At 33.4% G+C, this 20,564-nt stretch overlaps 1 protein-coding gene and 1 pseudogene across 1 annotated transcript; both read left to right on the top strand.

Annotated features, from left to right (window-relative positions):
- Positions 1–7,948, top strand: part of LOC126665879 (probable linoleate 9S-lipoxygenase 5) — a 10,215-nt pseudogene extending 2,267 nt beyond the window's left edge.
- Positions 7,949–19,746: 11,798 nt separating this feature from the next.
- LOC126670720 (uncharacterized) lies at positions 19,747–20,142 on the top strand. The gene has a single exon (XM_050364539.1). The coding sequence runs from the start codon at positions 19,747–19,749 to the stop codon at positions 20,140–20,142; it is 396 nt and encodes a 131-aa protein (XP_050220496.1).
- The last annotated feature ends 422 nt before the right edge of the window (positions 20,143–20,564 follow it).

The raw sequence follows: 20,564 nt of genomic DNA, 5'->3' as shown, positions 1-20,564 counted from the left end.
TTACAATCTATTTGAACTTCTAAAATATATGAAATACCAATTCTATTCTACTTAGATCTATTTAATTTACTTTTATTTTTTTATTAAAATTTAATTAAAAGAATTACAATCTAATTGGACTTCTAAACTATGTGAAATACGAATTGTATTCTACTATCAATTTATCGAAAATTGAAAAACTCAAAATCAATCAAGGTGATGAAATTAATTTGAGAAAAAGAAAAAAAATTACAGCAAAATTTATGCACACCAAGTGATCTAAATTAAATTGTTTTATTCATGTAAAATTGTTCTCTTCATACCGTGACAGTCGCATTGAAAAACCAGGTACTTACCACTGATATTATGATTTGTTAGCTACTTGATATGGAAGATTAGTTTATTACCTCTCATATAAATTATAATATTCACTTTTTTCTTTGATTTTCTCTTATTTCCAGAGTATCAAACAAAGAAAAAGTAAAGAATATTGTTTTTGGTTCCTTTTTATTTTTTATTTGTATATGAAAACATGAATCTTTTTCATACGGGTTTTTGATTTTAGAGATGGACTTTGAATATTATTATAAAAAAGTATTATCTTTGTTTCTTTTTCTTCCCAAAGTGATTAATTGGGGTCTCCGAGTTACCTGTTGAAGGGATATGCGAGCAATGGTAATCATCAAACAATCAAATATGGTATTCAGTCAATGATACAATATGTGTATTTTTAATTTTCTGGGTTTTTTTATGTTTGTTTACCATTGTTTTTTGGAATAATGGTATGCGTGCTGGCTCCTGCAAACGTATTTAAATAACTCCAGCGAATTTTTTTGATTCTAACGAAATTGTTCTATTATATTATCAGAAACAGGTAAGTTTATATTATGAAAAGTTTTATTTCTAATAAGTTAATGTATTAAACCATGTATGTTTTCTGCAATGCTTGCATAATATGGAAATTATGTGTGTATTTTCTATAACCATGATAGTTATCCTACCCTACTTTTTCTTGCCGATCAATTAGTTTATGTAGTATTTTCAGATAACATTTTATTTGCTTTGTAGTTAATATATTATTAGTTGAAATCTAATTTATAAATAAAATTGATATACATTAAATTTGTATTTTATAAGTATGTTTGTAAAATTTTAGTTGCGCTATGTCCTTTTTTCGTATTTATATAATTGAAAAAATCAACAGAATCCTTTTTTTATACCAAATAGAGTATTCTCATAAATTTTTATTTTATTTAAATTTTAAATTTTAATTATTTTTTATTTAAATATTTAAATATACTAAACAATCTATTTTTAATGAGATTCAAATGGATTTGAGGATAATTTATAAAAGCAATATCTCAAACTTTACTTTATAATTATCTAAAACAAAGTTTGAGAATTGAGATAATAACCAAAGAGTTGCAGAAAGTAAAAAAAAAATTATAACTATTATATAACTGTATATTAACTGTTAATCTTTACAAACCATTTATTTTATTGAAAATAATTTTTAAAAAATAAAACTAAGTTAAATTTTTGGCAAGCTCATATTTTGTACTATAAAATATTTATTTAATTTTTATCACATTAATATTATAGTTTATTTGCTTTTTACCCAATGTAAAAGTTATTATTAAAAAGAGAGTTTCAAATAATTTATTACTAAAATTAAAGTAGATTATTATTTTATTAGTTATATGAATTTTTTTTCATATTTTTATGTATTTTTTAATAAATATTTATTTGATTTCGCGTAAATACGCGGGACTTACGACTAGTACCATAAATAATAGCCAACTACAGCATGAAAAGACCCTTAATACTCTTATCAAAAACAAGAAAAAACCCTTATTATTTTCTTTCTTGTAACATTTGAATTTCACAAAGAAATTCAAGAAAATCTTGTTGTATCAAACACGTCAACAAACCAACCATTAATAAATCTTTATAAATACTCATATGTTTAACACCAATTTTTCAACCTCTTAATTAATTTTCTCTATATCACTTAAAATTTAAGATTCAAAAAATGTTCCAGAAAACAATGGAATTATTCTGTGGTCAGCCAGATGGGACGGGGAGACCAGGGAAAATAAAGATAAAAGGAAGCGTTGTGTTGATTAAGAAGAATGTTCTCGAGTTGAACGACATTAAAGCTTCGTTTCTAGACCGAGTTCACGAGTTACTGGATAAAGGTGTTTCCATGCAGCTTGTTAGTGCTGTACATCAAGACCCAGGTCAGCTCTCTTCCATTTTCTTTTTGCAAAATATAGGAACACAATGCACGGGATTTAGTATAATACGGTGGTTAATTATTGGAATGGCACCTAAATTTTACCCTATATTTATACTCTTTTAGATGTTATGCTAGCATTGCTAGAGGTGTGCAAAACCCAAACCCGCAAACTAGATCTCGCCGAAAACTAAAATGAACAACAATTGTAAAAATGGTTCGAGCATTTAAAAATTATAATTTCATTCCGTTCCTGGATAATTTAATAATTAAAGTAACCGAAAACCCAAACAACTAACTAAGATTATTTATTTCTAAAAATTAAGTTTTTGTTGTAAATTCATGTACGCATACCTTTTTATTGAATCCCATGTATGTAAACTTTATTGGTAATTACTATTTTAGTATATATATATGAATTGTGTTTAAATATATATAGTTTACCTTTTCATAAAGAATTCTGTATATAATAAATGCTCTCTGATATTTTATTGACAGAAGGTGCAAATAAGCCCTTCAAATTTTGATAAAAGAATATTATGTCCCGAAATTCTAACTCTGTTAAATCCGGTCCTTAAACTTATAAAACTGTTACCGATGACCTATTCCCCTAAAATTTAATTGGGAGCAACCTAATCGTTGAACTTACAAGATCGGTGCATAACAAACTTTCAGGGTAACCCTGTTTATTTTTCCATTAGGATAAGGTAATTTAAAAAAATAGGATTCTAAAGTTTATAGACATACAAATTTTTTTCATCAAAAGTTGAAAGGCTTATCTACATCTTAAGCCTATTTTATTTATAGTATGTTATTTCTCTAATTTATATAAATATGGTAACCTTCATATTTAATGCATGCATTACTTATATTTCAACTGTGAATGTTAAATTGTAAATTATTTGTTTATTGAATATGAAAAATTTATTATCATTCAGAAATTCGAATTAGTTAATATTTAGAATTTTGGTTATTGATAGTTAAATAAAATTCCTAATTTTGAATTAAGTTTTTATTCCGTAGTATAATATTTTTTGAGAATGATTTTTTATGCTTGAATTAATTTTAAAACTGACAAACTATTTCAAAAGAAAACCAAGTTATTTAAACCAAACCTAAGAGGCCAAATAGTTCGGATTGATTCATTCTTGGTCTAAATTGTATTTCGAGTTGGTTTGGTTTGGACATCTAACATATTTTGATATGATTGATTTCGATCAATTCCAGACCAAATCGGAATCATGCACAGTTCTAGACACGACAACTATGGCAGCAACATATTCTAAGTATTTACTTTATTGATAGAAAATACTAAAATATTATCACTCGAGATAAAAGTTAAAATACGACAATTTGAGAAGCTTAGGTATCATTTTAAAACACTAAAATTTTGTTAATGTGACAAAATTTTGATGAACCCTACCATGGCCGGGAACATCAAAATTTTGTTAATGTCGTATTATTTGATAGAAAATACTAAAATCGAAATAAAAGTTAAAATACGACGATTTGAGAAGCTTAGGTATCATTTTAAAACACATGGTATTATTCAGGTATGGACCAAATATTTTATTCACAATTTTGTTCATATTAAAACATAAGAACCTTAATTTCTCTATTTTGTGTTGTGTTTAGCAAATGGAATGAGAGGGAAGGTTGGAAAGGTAGCATACTTGGAGAAATGGGCGACCAAAAATAGTCCATCGCTAAAAGTTTCAGAGACAAATTTCGATATTAGTTTTGAATGGGACGAGAGTATGGGAGTTCCTGGAGCTTTGATAATTAGAAATCATCACCATAGCCAGTTCTATCTCAAAACGGTGAGTTTAGAGGATGTTCCCGGTCATGGTAGGGTTCATTTTGTCTGCAATTCTTGGGTTTATCCAGCGCACCGTTATAAATATGATCGGCTATTCTTCTCTAACAACGTAAGTCATCAGCTTATTAGCTTTTTTTTTATCTTTAATTCCCTTTAAATTGTAAGAGTAAAAACTAACATAGCCTTGCCAATTAATTATTAGTTGATCAATGTTTTTGATTTATACAGGAAAATATAATTACGAGAAAAGGTAACTTTGAAAGATAATGGTTAAAATCATATTAAAATTTTAAATAGAATAAACAAATGCATTTGGTTAAATAGACGAATAAAAAAATGAAAGGGGACAATTTTAATTTTTTTAAAATGTAGCAAACAATTGGTTTTAGCCGTTTTTGGTCATTAGTGTGCTAAAAAATCAAAAATAAAACTCATTTTTCCGTTACAATTTATGATTGTGTGTATTTAAAAAAGTCTATACACTTAATTCTTCCTCCTTTATTTTGTGGTAATCCATTATTTTACGACAAAGATGGCATAGTTTCTTTAGATAGTGACAGTTAAAATCCTGAATCGTACTAAATTGTTGTCCTATTTTTAATCCTTTAGTTGTCCTATTTTTAATCCATCATGCTTGGCGCCAATGAGTTTTTACTTGTGTTGATATAAAAAATTTAATCTGTATCAAAATAGTATCGATTTTTTAATTCCAAAGAAAAATATTTATTTTTCAAATCCAAATAAGTTAATGTGACAATAGGTGACAATATGTCCTAAATATAATACCATGTAAGGCGTCACATTAAGAAATAACTAAATCGACGACCACATAACAACATATTCCTAAAAATATGCTTCATCCGGTACCTATATTAAGTCGAAAAAGGACGAGATACGATTGCCTAAAGAAAATTAAGGATCCTTTTGACAGAATTAAAAATTTGCTACCAAATTAAAATTTAAAGTAAAAGTTTAGCAGCGTTAATCTGTCTAGCTAGTATTAATGTCAGTTTCTACACATGCAAAAGAAAGACTAAGTACTAGCTATCTTATGAAATGAAAAATAGAGCTACCTACCAAGGCAGACACCTGAAGCACTACGTAAATATAGAGAAGAAGAGCTTATAAATCTACGAGGAAATGGAAAAGGCAAGCTATATGAATGGGATAGAGTGTATGATTATGCTCACTACAACGACTTAGGAAATCCCGACAAGGGTCCGGACTACGCCCGCCCAGTTCTCGGCGGAAATAAACAGTTTCCATATCCTCGGAGAGGAAGAACCGGTCGGAAACCGACAAAAACAGGTTCGAAACATGGACTGATTTGTATGTAATATGTCTAAATGCATTTATTTTGAACAATTCAATCTGACATTTTCATTTCCTCATTGTACAACAGACCCCAATTCGGAGAGCAGATTGCCACTTTTAAGTCTAGATACATATGTTCCTAGAGATGAACGATTTGGTCACGTCAAGTTTTCGGATTTTTTAGGCTATGCTCTGAAATCTGTAGTTCAGGTATTGATTCCAGAGATCAAATCGTTATGTGACAAGACTATAAACGAATTTGATAGCTTTGAAGATGTTCTTAAGCTCTATGAAGAGGGTGTCCAATTACCTGATGGAACCAAATCTAGGAATCACATCACATGGGAGCTGCTCAAGGAACTTTTTCATATTGATGGCGACCGATGCCTCAAATTCCCAGTGCCCGATGTAATTAAAGGTATAAGATGATTATTACAAGCTCATATTCCATACGATTTTCACCTTTTACAGATACATTATGAGCTTTATTATTGCAGAGGATCAATCTGCTTGGAGGACAGACAAAGAGTTTGCAAGAGAAATGCTCGCTGGAGTTAACCCCGTCATTATCAGTCGACTCCAAGTAAAAAAAACATAGCTTCCATTAGAAATTTTTTGTCTAGATCGGGTTCATGTTGACCGCTCTCACATAAATGAACTCCACGATTTAAGGGTAATGGAGTTCTTATGAGAGGGGTCCAAAAAAGACCGGGTCTTGCCAAGAAATTCCCGAAATCTTTGATGTTTTAGGGACTCTACCTTGACTTAACTAAATAAAATTTGCAGGAATTCCCCCCAACCAGCAAGTTAGACCCTAAAGAATATGGGAACCAGAAAAGTAGAATAACAAAAGAGTTCATAGAAGGTAACATGAACGGTCTCACAGTAGAACAGGTAAACATATTGTCTTTATTCTAACTGAAAAACCATATACAAAATAGCATAGAAAATAAACTCAAAATAACTGGAAGTTTAAAACTTTTTGGTACAGGCAGTGAGAAATAACAGGCTATTTATATTAGATCATCATGATGCATTGATGCCATACCTGACAAGAATAAACTCTACAACCACGAAGACGTATGCGACAAGAACAATTCTTTTACTGCAAGATGATGGAACGTTGAAGCCGTTGGCAATTGAATTAAGTCTTCCACATCCACAAGGGGAAAGTCAAGGTGCTATCAGCAGAGTGTTCGCTCCGGCAAAGAATGGTGTTGAGGGATCAGTATGGCAGCTGGCCAAAGCTTATGCTGCTGTAAATGATTCGGGATATCATCAGCTTATTAGCCACTGGTATGAATTGGTGGCACAGGCAAAAAAGCTTGTCATAATTTACAATGCTAATGTGCTCCTTCATTTTCAGGTTGAACACTCATGCTGTGATAGAGCCTTTCGTTGTGGCCACAAACAGACAGTTGAGTGTTGTTCACCCGGTATATAAGCTTCTGCATCCACACTTCCGTGACACGATGAACATAAATGCACTGGGTAGGCAGATTATCATCAATGCAGGGGGGGTTACTTGAAATGACAGTCTTCCCAGCCAAATATGCAATGGAACTGTCTGCTGACATCTATAAGAATTGGATTTTCACTGAGCAGGCACTCCCCGCTGATCTGCTAAAGAGGTATGTCACAGAACCTTGAATTGTCAAATCATCCAATACCTTAACTTCTGATGCTTGATCGAATTCCAGAGGAGTAGCGGTGCCAGATTCAAGCCAACGCCATGGTCTGAAACTTCTAATAGAAGACTATCCTTACGCAGTGGACGGTTTAGAAATCTGGTCAGCTATTAAGACTTGGGTTGAGGAATATTGTGCTTTATACTACCCAACAGATGACGCCGTTGGAGATGATTGTGAACTTCAATCCTGGTGGACAGAGATTTGCAATGTAGGACATGGTGATAAGAAAGATGAACCATGGTGGCCTAAGATGCAGACACGAGCTGAACTTACCGAAACATGCACCATTATCATATGGATAGCTTCAGCGCTCCACGCAGCTGTCAATTTCGGACAGTACCCTTATGCTGGCTATCACCCTAACCGTCCAACAATGAGTCGCCGATTCATGCCCGAGCCAGGAACCCCCGAGTATGCAGAACTTGAGAAAGACCCAAATTTGGCATACCTGAAAACAATCACAGCCCAACTACAAACTCTCCTCGGCATATCAGTTATCGAAATTTTATCAACTCATTCAAGTGACGAGGTATACCTGGGGCAGAGAGACACGCCAGAATGGACATCAGATCAGGAAGCATTAGCCGCATTCGAAAGGTTTTCAGAAAAGCTGAAAGGAATTGAAAAGAAAATAATGGAGATGAACAAGAATAAGAAATACAAGAACAGAGCTGGGCCAGTTAAGGTTCCTTACACCTTACTCTATCCCAGCACCTCAGATGAATCAAAACAGGGAGGACTCACCGGCAGGGGGATTCCCAACAGCGTATCGATTTAACTTTTGTTTGTTAAAATAGCCAATCCTTTATTGTAAAACTATGCTTTGTTAGTTCAAAGTGAGACACAACCATTGAAACTTATATCCTTAAGAACAGCAACGCAATGAATAATTTTACTTCTCCTTTTAAATTGTTCTTCGGCAAAAGTTTACAAAATTAATACCGGAGTTTCGTCAAATGGATTATGATTTAGAGTGATCGAAAAGTTTAATTTGAATTCAATAGCTGCACTGTGAGTTCGAATAAATTAAGACAAAAAAGAAATAACTTTGCCTTGCTGGCTTCCTCAGATTCTTGAACAGGTACTGTAATTTGCTAATTTTCTTCATTTTGGGATTTTTTTTAACCAATTTATTTGCCAAATATTAAATTAGTATAGTTTTAAATTTTATTTATAAAACATAGTTATAAATGATCATTTTTCAAAAATATATAAAATAATTATTTGTATCGAAAAAAAAAATTATTTGAATAAATATTAGTTATTAAATAAAAATATATAATAAAAAATTATAAATAAAAGATATTAATGAAATATTTAAATAAAACCAATTGTTAAATATGTGAGATAAACAGAAAGAATGTAAGTTAAGAATGAAATTTAGGGGGCAGGGGGAAGCACATATCTATTTGCTGAAAATACTCCCTCCGTCTCTAAAAAATAGTTTATTTTTCTCTTTTCACATAGTTCAACAAATACAATTAATATTATCAATTTTGATAATTTTATTTTTATTTTTCTTATCATATCTTTATTAAATATTTATTTAATTTATTTTTTAAACTAATGACAATAAATGATATACATTAAATAAGAGTAAAATGGAAAAGCCACACTTTAAGTTGTGATTTACAAGGAATATGAACAATAATTTTCGACCAAAAAAACAAGAAAGTAGACTATTGTTTTGGGACGGAATTTTTTATTTCTTGGGTTTTTATACATAATCGGACCAGGCACACAGCCGGTCTTGGGTTTACCTGGTCCGACCGGCCGCAACAGTCTGATTTTCAAAACATTGCTCTTTAGAGCATTTTTAATTAAAAATTGTCAAACTCTTTAATTTAAATTACTTAACAATAAAATAAAAATATCATTAATTTTCTATTATTTAAATTTAGAAAAAAGATCATTTATACCTTTATGATTTGTTTACAAGACAAAAAGTGAACAATCATGTCCCAATTTTGACTCATAGATGAGACGTTAGGGTCTGGTTGTCAAAATCGAAGTGCATGGATGTCAACTTTTTAAGATGTTAGGACATATTTGAACCTTTCCGGACATTGAAGGCTTACTTGATCCTCTTGTCAAACGATAAAGGCATAAATGACCCTTTTTTTCTATATCGATATTGATGTTTATTATTTAATGTTGCGAGCTGAGAGGTGGAGTTTCGGTTCTCCCCCGAGCATTTGTATGTTGGTTTTCCACTTGAATGTATGTTTTGTCGTTTTCCAGGCTTACTACGGGTTGTGGAGCAACTACCCTACCTAGCGCCGGCTGCGATGCCGTGAAATTGGGTCGTAATAAAGTTGGTATCAAAACAATAGTCCAGTAGACCACATCATTGCAAACTAATTGGAAAAAGGGTCATTTATGCCTCTAAAGTTTGACTCGAGGATCAAGTAAGCCCTCAACGTCCGGAAAACTTAAAATATATGCCCCTAACGTCTTAAAAAGTTGACAGCCATGCCCTCCAATTTTGACAACCAGACCTCCAACGTCTTGATTCAAAATCGGGGCATGATTATTCACTTTTTAAGACGTTAAGGGCATAATTAAACCTTTCCTGATGTTAGAGGCTCACTTGATCTTATAGACAAATCTTTGGGGGTATAAACGACCCTTTTTTCTATCAATATATAAATAAATGTGGAAACATCCTCACGTTAGCATCAAACATCAGAGTATAGAAACATAAATAAAAATAAATACAACAGAGTCGATATATAATGATTACTGCAGGTTAGAATTAAAAAGTTCATACTTTTTTTGAAAACCAACCTCTGAAGTGAAAATAGAAGTCCGCTAAACTTACTCGATAAAACCTAAAAATGGAAAACAACAACGGGGGTCATTCGAAACTGAGTGGGTTCATAATATTATTTCTAAATATTAAGTTTAAAACCAAGAATATTTAATACATATACATAAAATCAGTAAAAAAAGATATGGAAACCTAAACCTCAAAATCTGTGATATATATATGACATCACAAGATGTAGTGACCGAGACTTCCGAGAACTAAATCCACCGAACACCTTTCACCGATCAACTCTAAATCCACAATCTGAATCCACAACCAAAGAGTTGCAATACCCGAGAATTTAATCTACCAAGCAAATCGCCGACTTCATTTAATCTATAAATTGCGAATTCCGAGAAGTTGATCAACCGAGTACTTCACTAGCGCATTGCCTAACCAAGTATTATCGCTCAACATGGCCCGAGAAATTAATCAACTGAGCATAATTCTATACAACTCCATAGCCATGTTATTACGCATAATAACTATAACTTTAACGATTATAACTGGTGCGCACGCAGTTCTACTGTCGCCCAATAGAAAGGCACGTTCCAAATTTCCAAATGATTATCGAGAACCATTTCAAAATCCATAATTAAATATTTTGTGTATTAAAATAATATTTACTTAATAATTTAAACATAACAAACAAACTCACAGTCCTTGCCCAACGCTTGAACCCTAGACAGACAGAGCAAGCCGCACTGCTACAACTCTTCCAACATCGAATGCCCAGAGTAGGCAGGTCTAACAGAAATAAAATATAAGAAACGATACTACGAAAGGACCAAACCTAACTCTAGAATTCTAATACACCAAACACAACATAACAACAAGTATGGCAAACAACTCAACCAAATCGCGATAAACTCAAACAATCGCGAGAGCTTTTAGAAGCTACACTTTACGGATTTCCGCATTTTGACTATGCTCCAGTTCAAAACATTTTCCGGATTTTTAAAACAATTAAATTATATTTCAAATAATATATTTAAAACTTTAAATAATTTTCATTGCGTTAAAATGCTCGTTTCGGCCAAATCCTTGTTTCTAAGCTCAAAACTGAAAACCCGTCATTACATAAAATCCCACGATTTCCATTAAAATTCACAATATCCAAAAATGTTTTTTATCCTTTTTCCATTTCAAAAGAGAACATCAAAATTCAATAAAATCTGGCATAAAACACAAAATTCTTGTTTTTCATAGAAACCGCCGAAATTCACTTTGTAGCGTATCTCGAATCTACGAAAAATCCTAAACTCATTGAAATACTTTTTCATGAAAATCACTTTGCAAAACAACCCTCTTGGCTCAAAAATTGTCAAATATTAAAGTACCAAAAACTCTATGTTTTAACAGAAAATGCCAAAAATGCTTTTCGAAGAAAAACCATTCAAAATAAAATCCAATTTCATACCAAAATATTTTTATCAAAATATTTTAAATAAACTAACCCTTATTTAAATATTTTTTAGAAATGGTCAGTTACAAATTGATCCCCAAATTTTGTGAGAAGTGCACATTAGTGTCTATACTTTTCAAATATACCCAAATCACTCTAAAATCAAACCAAAAGCAAAAAATACCAAATAATACCTATCAAACAGCCTCCAAAGCACAAAATTCTAGGATTTGGTAAAATTTACAATTAGGCCCTAATTTAGAAAAAAATGGAAAATTAGACCGTAAACTTATCCAACATGCCAATATCAATTTCACCACCATTGTAACATGCAAGAACACCAATAATATAGAATTTCCAGAATATACAAAATGCTCAAATCGTCTTGCATCCTATGCCAAAACTCTCAAAATTAACAACGAGCATGTAAAAATCATAATTAAACATACTAATCATGCGAAATCAACTTAGAATCACTTTATAACATATTAAATTTTTATACATGTTAGGTTCAACCACCTAAGACTATAATCATCGTCATGCATGTCAATTTTAACAACTTAAAACAAGGATTCAACATCTAAAGCACGGTCATCAAAACTTGAACGCAAACATCAACCAAAAACTCAAGTAAACCAAACCCCAAACCCACATGTAACTCCAAAATCATAAAAAACTGAAGTTCACTAACCTCTATTAAATTATATAAACAGGAAATCAAAATCTTGAAATAGAAAATCAAAACTTCATGAAAAATTCAAACTTTTAATCTTCATGAACACCAATGCATGTGTCAAATAAAATTCAATCCTTCAAAAGGGTGTTTGATTATGAAGTTTAAACTCACATCCTCTTAGGTTAGATTAGGATCAAGTGAAATCAGTAGTTATGGAGAGAAAAGAGTGTTTCCTTTAAAAAATTCGAGTGAAATAAAATTTAAAACGCAAAACTATTTATATACAAATTGTATTGGACAATTGTCCAAAATCTTGGACGATCGTTCGAAATTTAAAACACACACGATCGTCCAATGCTTAAAAAAGTTATAAACTTCAGATGAAACTCGTTATACACGATTTAAAACACGATTCAAAACTCAAATGCAACCATACATAATGACACACATGTAACCTCTTAGAAACTCACATCAAACCAAGAATCAAACATCGAGTCAAACAAAATTAAACAAGTGGCCAAAAACATTAATATGCACACATCATAAACTAACTAAAAACCTCGGAGAAACTGCCGGAAAAACCTAGAATATTACAATAACCCTGGGGTTTCTTTCGGTGAAACTATCTCAAATTTAAAAATAATGATCAAGGTTCATAGAGATTAGCTTTAGGATGTTTCATTCAAACTTTAAGAGAGAACTCGAAGGAAGATATGAGGATAACGACACGTAACCATCTCATTCAGATAATTCACTAAACCTCTTCTAGCAGGTCACTTATCCTTGCTTTGATTTGATTATAGAAGTAAAGCAAGAAAGGAAAAGAACTAACCTCGGCTCAGCTCTACAAATAAAAGAATCAAAAATGAAAGAACTATTAAGGTATAGGTTTCTTCTGCTAAATCCAGAGCTTCACCTTTAAACAAGTGCACATCATAATGTTATCGAAGAATTTCATTATCATGAAGTAGCTTTAACATCCTTGCTAGTTGAATAACACCACTGAATCCCATTTTGACAAATTGAGAACATTACAATGTTCTTTATAGCTAGCGAACAAAGTTGAAGCTGATTATCTTTTTAATAACCTGAAGAACTTCCGCTGCAAAGTAAGCATAAGAGACAACTTCAATTATATACAAATTATTTATAAAACATAATCTGCAAAAATAAGACAAAATGTTTTCTTAAACCAAAACAATTATCACATACTTGTTAAAGATTAGTGGCAGAACAAGGCATCTAAATAAAAAATCAATAGGGATATAATGGTATAAAAGCCTTTATATGTTATTCTCAGTACACATATTTATCTGAAATACCAAATACGAAATAACATAAAGCATAAATAATATTATAAATAAAGATATACATCAAAACAAATTATCTCCAATGTTTAATTGGATGATTTAAGGTTATCTTATATCCAACTTCATAGAGGCAACAAGATAAAAAGGATAAATAGTAACAAGTAAGGTTCTTCAGTTTTACCAATCCAACTCCATCAATCCATCGCGGTTGCTACATTGAAATGTCGTTTATATGGAGATTATTATCTTCTTTTCCAATTAATGAATGTGACACGTTCTCTGCCATCTATTTATAAATCAAACCTAAACAGAACTGCATTCACCAAGCACAATAACAGTCAATAAAATAACAAGAGAAAATGAAAAAATACTAAATATTTAAAACTACAAAAAATAATTAACTAACTCTATTCTCAGACTACCTAAGCTGTATAATACCATATGAATTACACATTTTAGCATATGGACTATCTTTATGACCTTTGATCACCAAACTCCACGAGTTACAATTTTGTTCAACAAACCCTTTGTTTTTTATTTTAAAGCCACTAAATTCCTTACAATCTATTTTTTGCTAACTGCGTTAGATTCAACTGACATATGTAGCTAAAACAATTAATGCACACACAACCATTTCCACGTTATCAAAAACCCCTAAAATCCAAATATCTTAAAACTGAATTAGGAGCAGCCACCGTTCCAAATCCAACAACTACCACTATTTCCATCCCTGAACCCTAGCTAATGGCGTCATTATTGTCCCTGATTCTCATCCGCTGAAGATAATTATCCAATGCCTAACTGATGTAGGAAAAATAATGATCACTGAAAATGCTATGCCCATCAGCCAAATAGACCAAAAGATCAATATAAATTGTCACAAATAACAATGAGTTCCTACGCAATCTGAATTGATTTTAGAAATCAATATTTTCTACATTAATTTTTTAAAATTAGTTGTTCTATCCCTAGCGGAGTCGCCACTGAAAGCGGGGCAGATGTGCTAGGTTTTGCTCAGCCTTACGGAAACCTAGTGACGTGAAATGGGATGGAGTCGTCACATAGTAGGATTCAAAATACCTTTTATACTTACTAGTCAAACTCACTTGCTTATACATCGGACCAAATGATTCGAGTTCGTGGACACAATTAACTTTTGTGATCATTTATATTATTAAGATTATTTAACAATATGCCCCAAGTACAAATATCATGTAGTACATGAAAAAACATATACATTCTCATACTTGCAATAGATGGCCAAAACTGAAAATAAACTAGAAAACCGAAAGAAAACAGGTAAACATCCATAAAGTAGCAAAGACTAGCATATGATTCGATATGACTTATCATGGTAAGAAAGTGATAGGAGTAAAATATTCCTATGTGCTTGAGTTGTTTTCGTGCACTTTATTGTATTTTATCATGTATTTTGAGGTGTTTGTGTGCCTTATTATATGTGTAAGCTTTTCAGGGACATTGGAGCGTTACAGAGCTTATTTGGCGTAAAAGCCTGAAGAATCAACAAAGAAACGATGCGGCATAGTCTTAAAGCGAGGAAAGGAATCAAGAAGACTGTTTTAGGCATATCACAATCGTGACATACACTTCTCCAAAGTGTCACAATCGTCAATAGGCCAAATTTATATACCGAGAGGATTGAGCTATAAGGCTCACGATCGTGACACTCACTTTTAGTGAATGTCACGATCGTGAAAGGAGTTATTTTAGCTTCTCATATTTCAAATGAAAGACACAAGACTTGAGGTCAAAGTTTTACAATTTCGCATGCCCAGAAGGAGTTCATGATCGTGACAAACACTCAGATTCATGTCACGATCGAGACATAGAGGATGGAAACCTCTCGGTACATGTCTCGATCATGACTGATATGTATCGATCATGAATGTTATGTCTCGGTTAATCCGAGGCCAAAATATTCCTTGTCTCGATCGAGACATGCTTTGTAGTTGAAAAAGATGATTTTTTTGCGAGTTTTGACAGTCACTTTCCATTCTGATGACCAAGATGAAGAGTATTCTGAGGGGGATGAACCAAGACCTGATAAGTTGACCAAGAGTGAGGGAATAACTCCCCCCCCCCCTCATCCGTTGTGGCACCAATTGTTGAGATGAAACCTTTACCACCCTATGAGCGGAGCGGGTTTCAGCGGCCGCTTGCCCAAGGCTTATAACTGATTTCTCGATCTGGAAATGGGTTTTGAAAAATGGAGTTGCCACCTAATTTAACTAGGAAATGCCTTTTAACTAACTAGGTATCCTTACTCGCTTATGGGTAAAATTACCGTGCATCGGACCAAAGACTATGGTTCGTGGACCTCCCAGAGACTCATGTACTTGGCTTATCTGTTGCCGGCTTTATTTACTAGACATATTCATTTTAATCTCATCTCAGCTGTACATGCAGTTCATAGGATATGAAAGCTGGAAATAAACAGGTATGAAAGCGATAAACACGTTGGACGCGCATATGACTCGATCTGGACTGGACATGCAAAGCAAGTAGTAGGTACCCCTAAGCATACATCGAAACCTAGCGGTTTCTAGCAAATAGCATAAGTCTTGCTGGTCTGGATTGATTTCATGCACAAAGCCTAAAACCGGATTTCTATGTGAGATTGATTGGTTTTATTAGGTGATCTTGAATAACCTATACAACCATTACTGCTTTTACGTATTAATCCTAAAATGTGTAAGTGACTAGTTGGAGTTGCATTGTTTGGCTAATTTATGTGACGAGTCCTATAGCCGGTTTATATTTGATTTGCATGCTTTTAGAAAGTAATAAATGGTATTGATTGGCCCATATACAGTTGGTATACATACAAGATTAGAGATATTTTTAAACCTCGTTGACTTCTTGAGTGTCTGGCACTCGCACGAGTTTGACCGTTGGTGTGGTCATGGCTCTCGGTCAGAACACGAAAGTTTTTCATCTCGTCGATACAGTTAAGTCTGTTTGAACCGCGGTTGATTCCGAGTTCTAGTGAACCTGGAATCTGCTCTGGAAGTTGCTGGGTTTGCGGGCCTCGGGCTCGTGGGCTTGGTTTATACTTTATGGTACATATTTGGGCTCATGGGACTAATGTACAGTGGGTTTGACCCATTACAGTGCATAAAAGTAAACTACATTAAATTATGATATTGTTCATGAGAAAATTCCTGCAAAGGGTAAGAAAAGAGAAAAATTTGAGTTCTCTACGTCACGGTACAAACCGGGCCTGAACATAACATATACACATATGATTTATGTTTAAATTATTTTGACATGCTGACGCGCGACTAACGCACATGTTAGACGTGTTCCTGACGCATGTTGAACGCGTTTTTGACTAGTTATGACACTTTTTTTTTACTCTTTTTTTGCTTTGAGTGTGTCATGTGTGTCCTATTTAGTGGTTTGATTAGAATATGTAAACTTTTGTCTTTTTTTTATGTCAATGTAAATTATTAGGTGGTGTGAATTTTTGTTATTTCCTATTTAAATAGCAATATTTTTGTGATTTTCTCAAACAAATGAGAGTGGAGTAATTAAGTTATATATAAAAAAGGCAAGTGAAAGTGGAGTAATTTTCATGTTGCTTTTAATGTGGGTCCGATTATATATATATATATATATATATATATATATTTGGCGTAATACATCATTTAACCTCTAAAATTTACACTTTTATTCTCCGAGACCTTTAAAATAATTTCATATTCTATTGGACCTCTTAACTTTATTTTTTGTTCTATTTAACCCCTGATTGTAAACGTGAACACAACTCGCGGTGACGTGGCTAAAATGTCTGACATGACTTTTACACATGTCAAATTTAATTAATTATCCTCCACCTCATTTACTCTTTACACCTAACACAATAAACACCCTAAACGACATTTTAACCAAAATTCACAATTTCAATCCTTAAAAATCTAACTGTCGTTCCATTCACTAAGAAAACGTTTGACTTCTTTCCCAACTCAGAACGCTTGATTTCTTCTGCAACTTAGATGTTTGATTTCTCAAACAAAGACGTTTGATTTGTTCTCTGATTCTATATGTTTTAAGCTTTTTTCTCTTATTCTATATATTGAGGAATCTGGTTCTCTATGTCTTCTCAAAGATAACTTTTATGTCTCTTTATTTTATTTTATTTAAATAATGGTAATGGGTTTAGTTTAGGGTTTGATTCGATATTTTGAAGAAGAGGAAGGTTAGTTTAGGGTTTTACATTTGAACAGTCCAAACAAATAGATTATGGGGTATCTTGGGTGCTGTAAAATTGTTTATTTAATGAAAACTTTAAGGTAGTGGTCCTGTTGGTTGCTTTGAAAATCAAACTTCAAAGCATTTAGTACTCTTTTTTACCTTATTATTTGCCTTAAAAATGCAGGATGTATGAGGAAAGGGTAATTGAAGCACAATGACACCATGGTGGGACCCTGATTAAAGTGCCAGAGCCTAACTATGTTGGTTGAGGGAGAGATCTATTAAGGATAGATTGTAACAAGTTTCCTGTTTCAATGGTAGTGTGTATGCCAAAAATAATGGGGTATATAGATGTGGAGTTTGTTTACTACAAGCCTAGAAATAGTAATGACTTGATATTATTTAATGAGGACCAAGTAATTCTTGAGGCATCTAATACTTGAAAAAATGGAGAGACAATTGATTTCTATTTGGTCCATGAAGCTTTAATTGATGATGGATCACAAGTGATTGAGGAGAGGAAGGCTTAGTTAGTGAAGATAGTCTTGTGGAGGGTAAAAGTGACAACAATATTGATAAAGAACAAGATAATGAAGGAGAGGAAGATAGTGATCTCTGTTCAAATGAGTATGGTGGTGATGTTAATGAGGAGGATGTAAAAGTAAGGGATGAGATAAGAAGATATAAAAAGGCTCAAAGGAACAAGTCTGAAACTGTACAACAAGTTTCTGTTGGGCAGACATGGTATGATACTAGCTTTGAGGATCTTGATAACCCTTATGGAGATAGTAATAGAGGAAGGATAGCTGGAGATGAAGCCTTCTATGATACTGATGATCATGGGAGTGAAGATGAAGCTGACTCTGATGAGGAGCTTCCACCAAGAAGACCAGGCACTCACCACCATTACAATCTTGCCTGTGTTGCACCAAGATGGCAACTTGTTATGATTTTCTTGAATGTAGTTCAGTTTAGAGAAGCATTTTCTAAGTATTCAGTTGCTAAGGGAATTTCTTTAAAGTTTAAACCTAATCAGAGTGATAAGTTGAGAGCAAAATGCAGAGAAAAGGACTGTCCATGGTTATTTTTGCAAGTCTGTATAGTATGACTAACAATTTTATTGTTAAATCTTATAACCCTAGATATATTTTCTCTAGGTATACTAAGGCAGTCTAGTGTAACTCTTAGTTCTTGACTGGTTATCTGAGGTCTAGGGTTAATTCACAACCAGGGATTAAATTAGTTCGGCTATAGAGGATAGTTAGAGAAGAGTTGAAAATATATTTGGGCATGTCAACAGTGAGGAGGGCTAGGCTTAATATTTTAGCTGAAGCAATGGGAGACCCAATGATTGACTATGGGATGTTGCAAGATTATGTGGATGAAATAGTAGGAGTAACTCTAGAAGTACATGCTTTGTGGATGTGAATCACAACAATGATGGGACTAGAACCTTTGTAAAATTCTACGTATGTCTACATGCAGTTAAGGAAGGGTTTAAGGGAGGCTGCAGGAAGGTGATTGGAGTGGACCATTGTTTTTTAAAGGGCTCTTGTCAAGGACAATTATCGGTAGCTGTGTCTAAGGATGCAAATAACCAGATGTTTTCCATTGCCTGGGCAATTGTGGATCTGGAGAACACAAGATCATGGAGATGGTTCATTAGTGTACTCAGGGATGATCTAGCCCTTGGACTTGGTGAAGGAGTGGTTCTTATAACAGACATGCAAAAGGTAAGTTGCTAAGTTATTTGTGTTAAGTTTTTATGTTAAGTTTTTGTATGTTGATATGCTTAAATTAGTTATGTTTATGTGATAAGGACTTATTGCTGTTGTGGATGAAGAGTTGCCTAACTATGAGAGGAGGAGGTGTGGAAGATACATTTGGGTAGCATGGCTGAAAAACTGGAAAGGAGATGACAGAAGGAAGAAATTATGGCAATGTGCATACTCCCCATTTGAGGGACAACTGACTGATCACTTGAAAGAGTTAGACACCATGGGAGATGGGATTGTAGAGGATATGCCATCTTATTCAAAGGAGTTATGGATAAGAGTTTTTTTCAACCCTGATACAAAGTGTGACATTGTGGAGAACAATGTGTGTGAAACCTTTAATGGATGGATATTACAAGCTAGGTATTTGACTGTGATCACAATGTTGGAAGAAATTAGAGCGAAGATTATGAATAGGATTAGGGTCATGAGGGAGTTTGTTCAGACATGGATTACAAACATCTCTCTAATGGCTCTAAAGAAGCTAGATAAGAACAAACAGAAGGGTATTTAATAAATGATTCAATTCAATGGTGATAAGGGGTTTGAGGTTCTGGATGGTGCCTTTGGACAGACTATTGATATGGGACACCAAACATGCAGTTGTAGATCATGGCAATTGAAAGGCATAGCTTGTGAACATGCTTGTTGTGCCATGGTCCATCTAAAGAAAAAGCCCGAGCACTATGTCTCTCCCTGGTATTCCAAAAATACATACATGAAGTCATATGCCAATGTCATGCAACCAGTGAGAGGAAGGAAATTATGGCCACAATCTAATTCCCCTGCAATCCTACCTCCAATTACCACAAAAAAGCTAGGCAGACCCAAAAATCTGAGAAGAAAAGATAGAGATGAACCACAGAGGCCAGCATTTGGGAAGTTATCAAAGAAAGGTGTGAAAATGACATGATCTATTTGCAAAGGTGAAGGGCACAACAAGAAGTGATGCCCTAGTAGATCAAGGGAGAGTGCACAGGTAATTTTTGAATAATGCTTTCTTATTGCCTTATAATTCTTGGTACGTTGGTTTGTAATTCTTGGTATGTTGGTAATTTTTGAATCATGCTTTCTTATTGCCTTTTATATACTGTGATTGGATTGCAGGTCAATGTGATTGGACTAGTTTCCTCAAAAGCACCTCCTAGGGTAGCTGCACCTACTAGGCCAATCACTTGTACTACGCCTTCTAGGATAGTTACACTTGCACCTCCAAATCCACCTCCACCTACTAGGCCGATCACTAGGAGTGTTGCATTTATTAGGACTGCAAATTCATTTGTGGGTGCAGCTGATGCATCAACAAGTGCACTGAGGGGAAGAGGTAGAGGTCTA

Source organism: Mercurialis annua, linkage group LG1-X (genome assembly GCF_937616625.2).
Source record: "Mercurialis annua linkage group LG1-X, ddMerAnnu1.2, whole genome shotgun sequence".
NCBI classification, from domain to species: domain Eukaryota; kingdom Viridiplantae; phylum Streptophyta; class Magnoliopsida; order Malpighiales; family Euphorbiaceae; genus Mercurialis; species Mercurialis annua.
This window is presented reverse-complemented; position numbering and strand designations above follow the sequence as displayed.

Excerpts from the sequence above, each read along its gene's own strand:
- LOC126670720 (XM_050364539.1), top strand. The coding sequence starts at position 19,747 with ATGATTCAATTCAATGGTGATAAGGGGTTTGAGGTTCTGGATGGTGCC.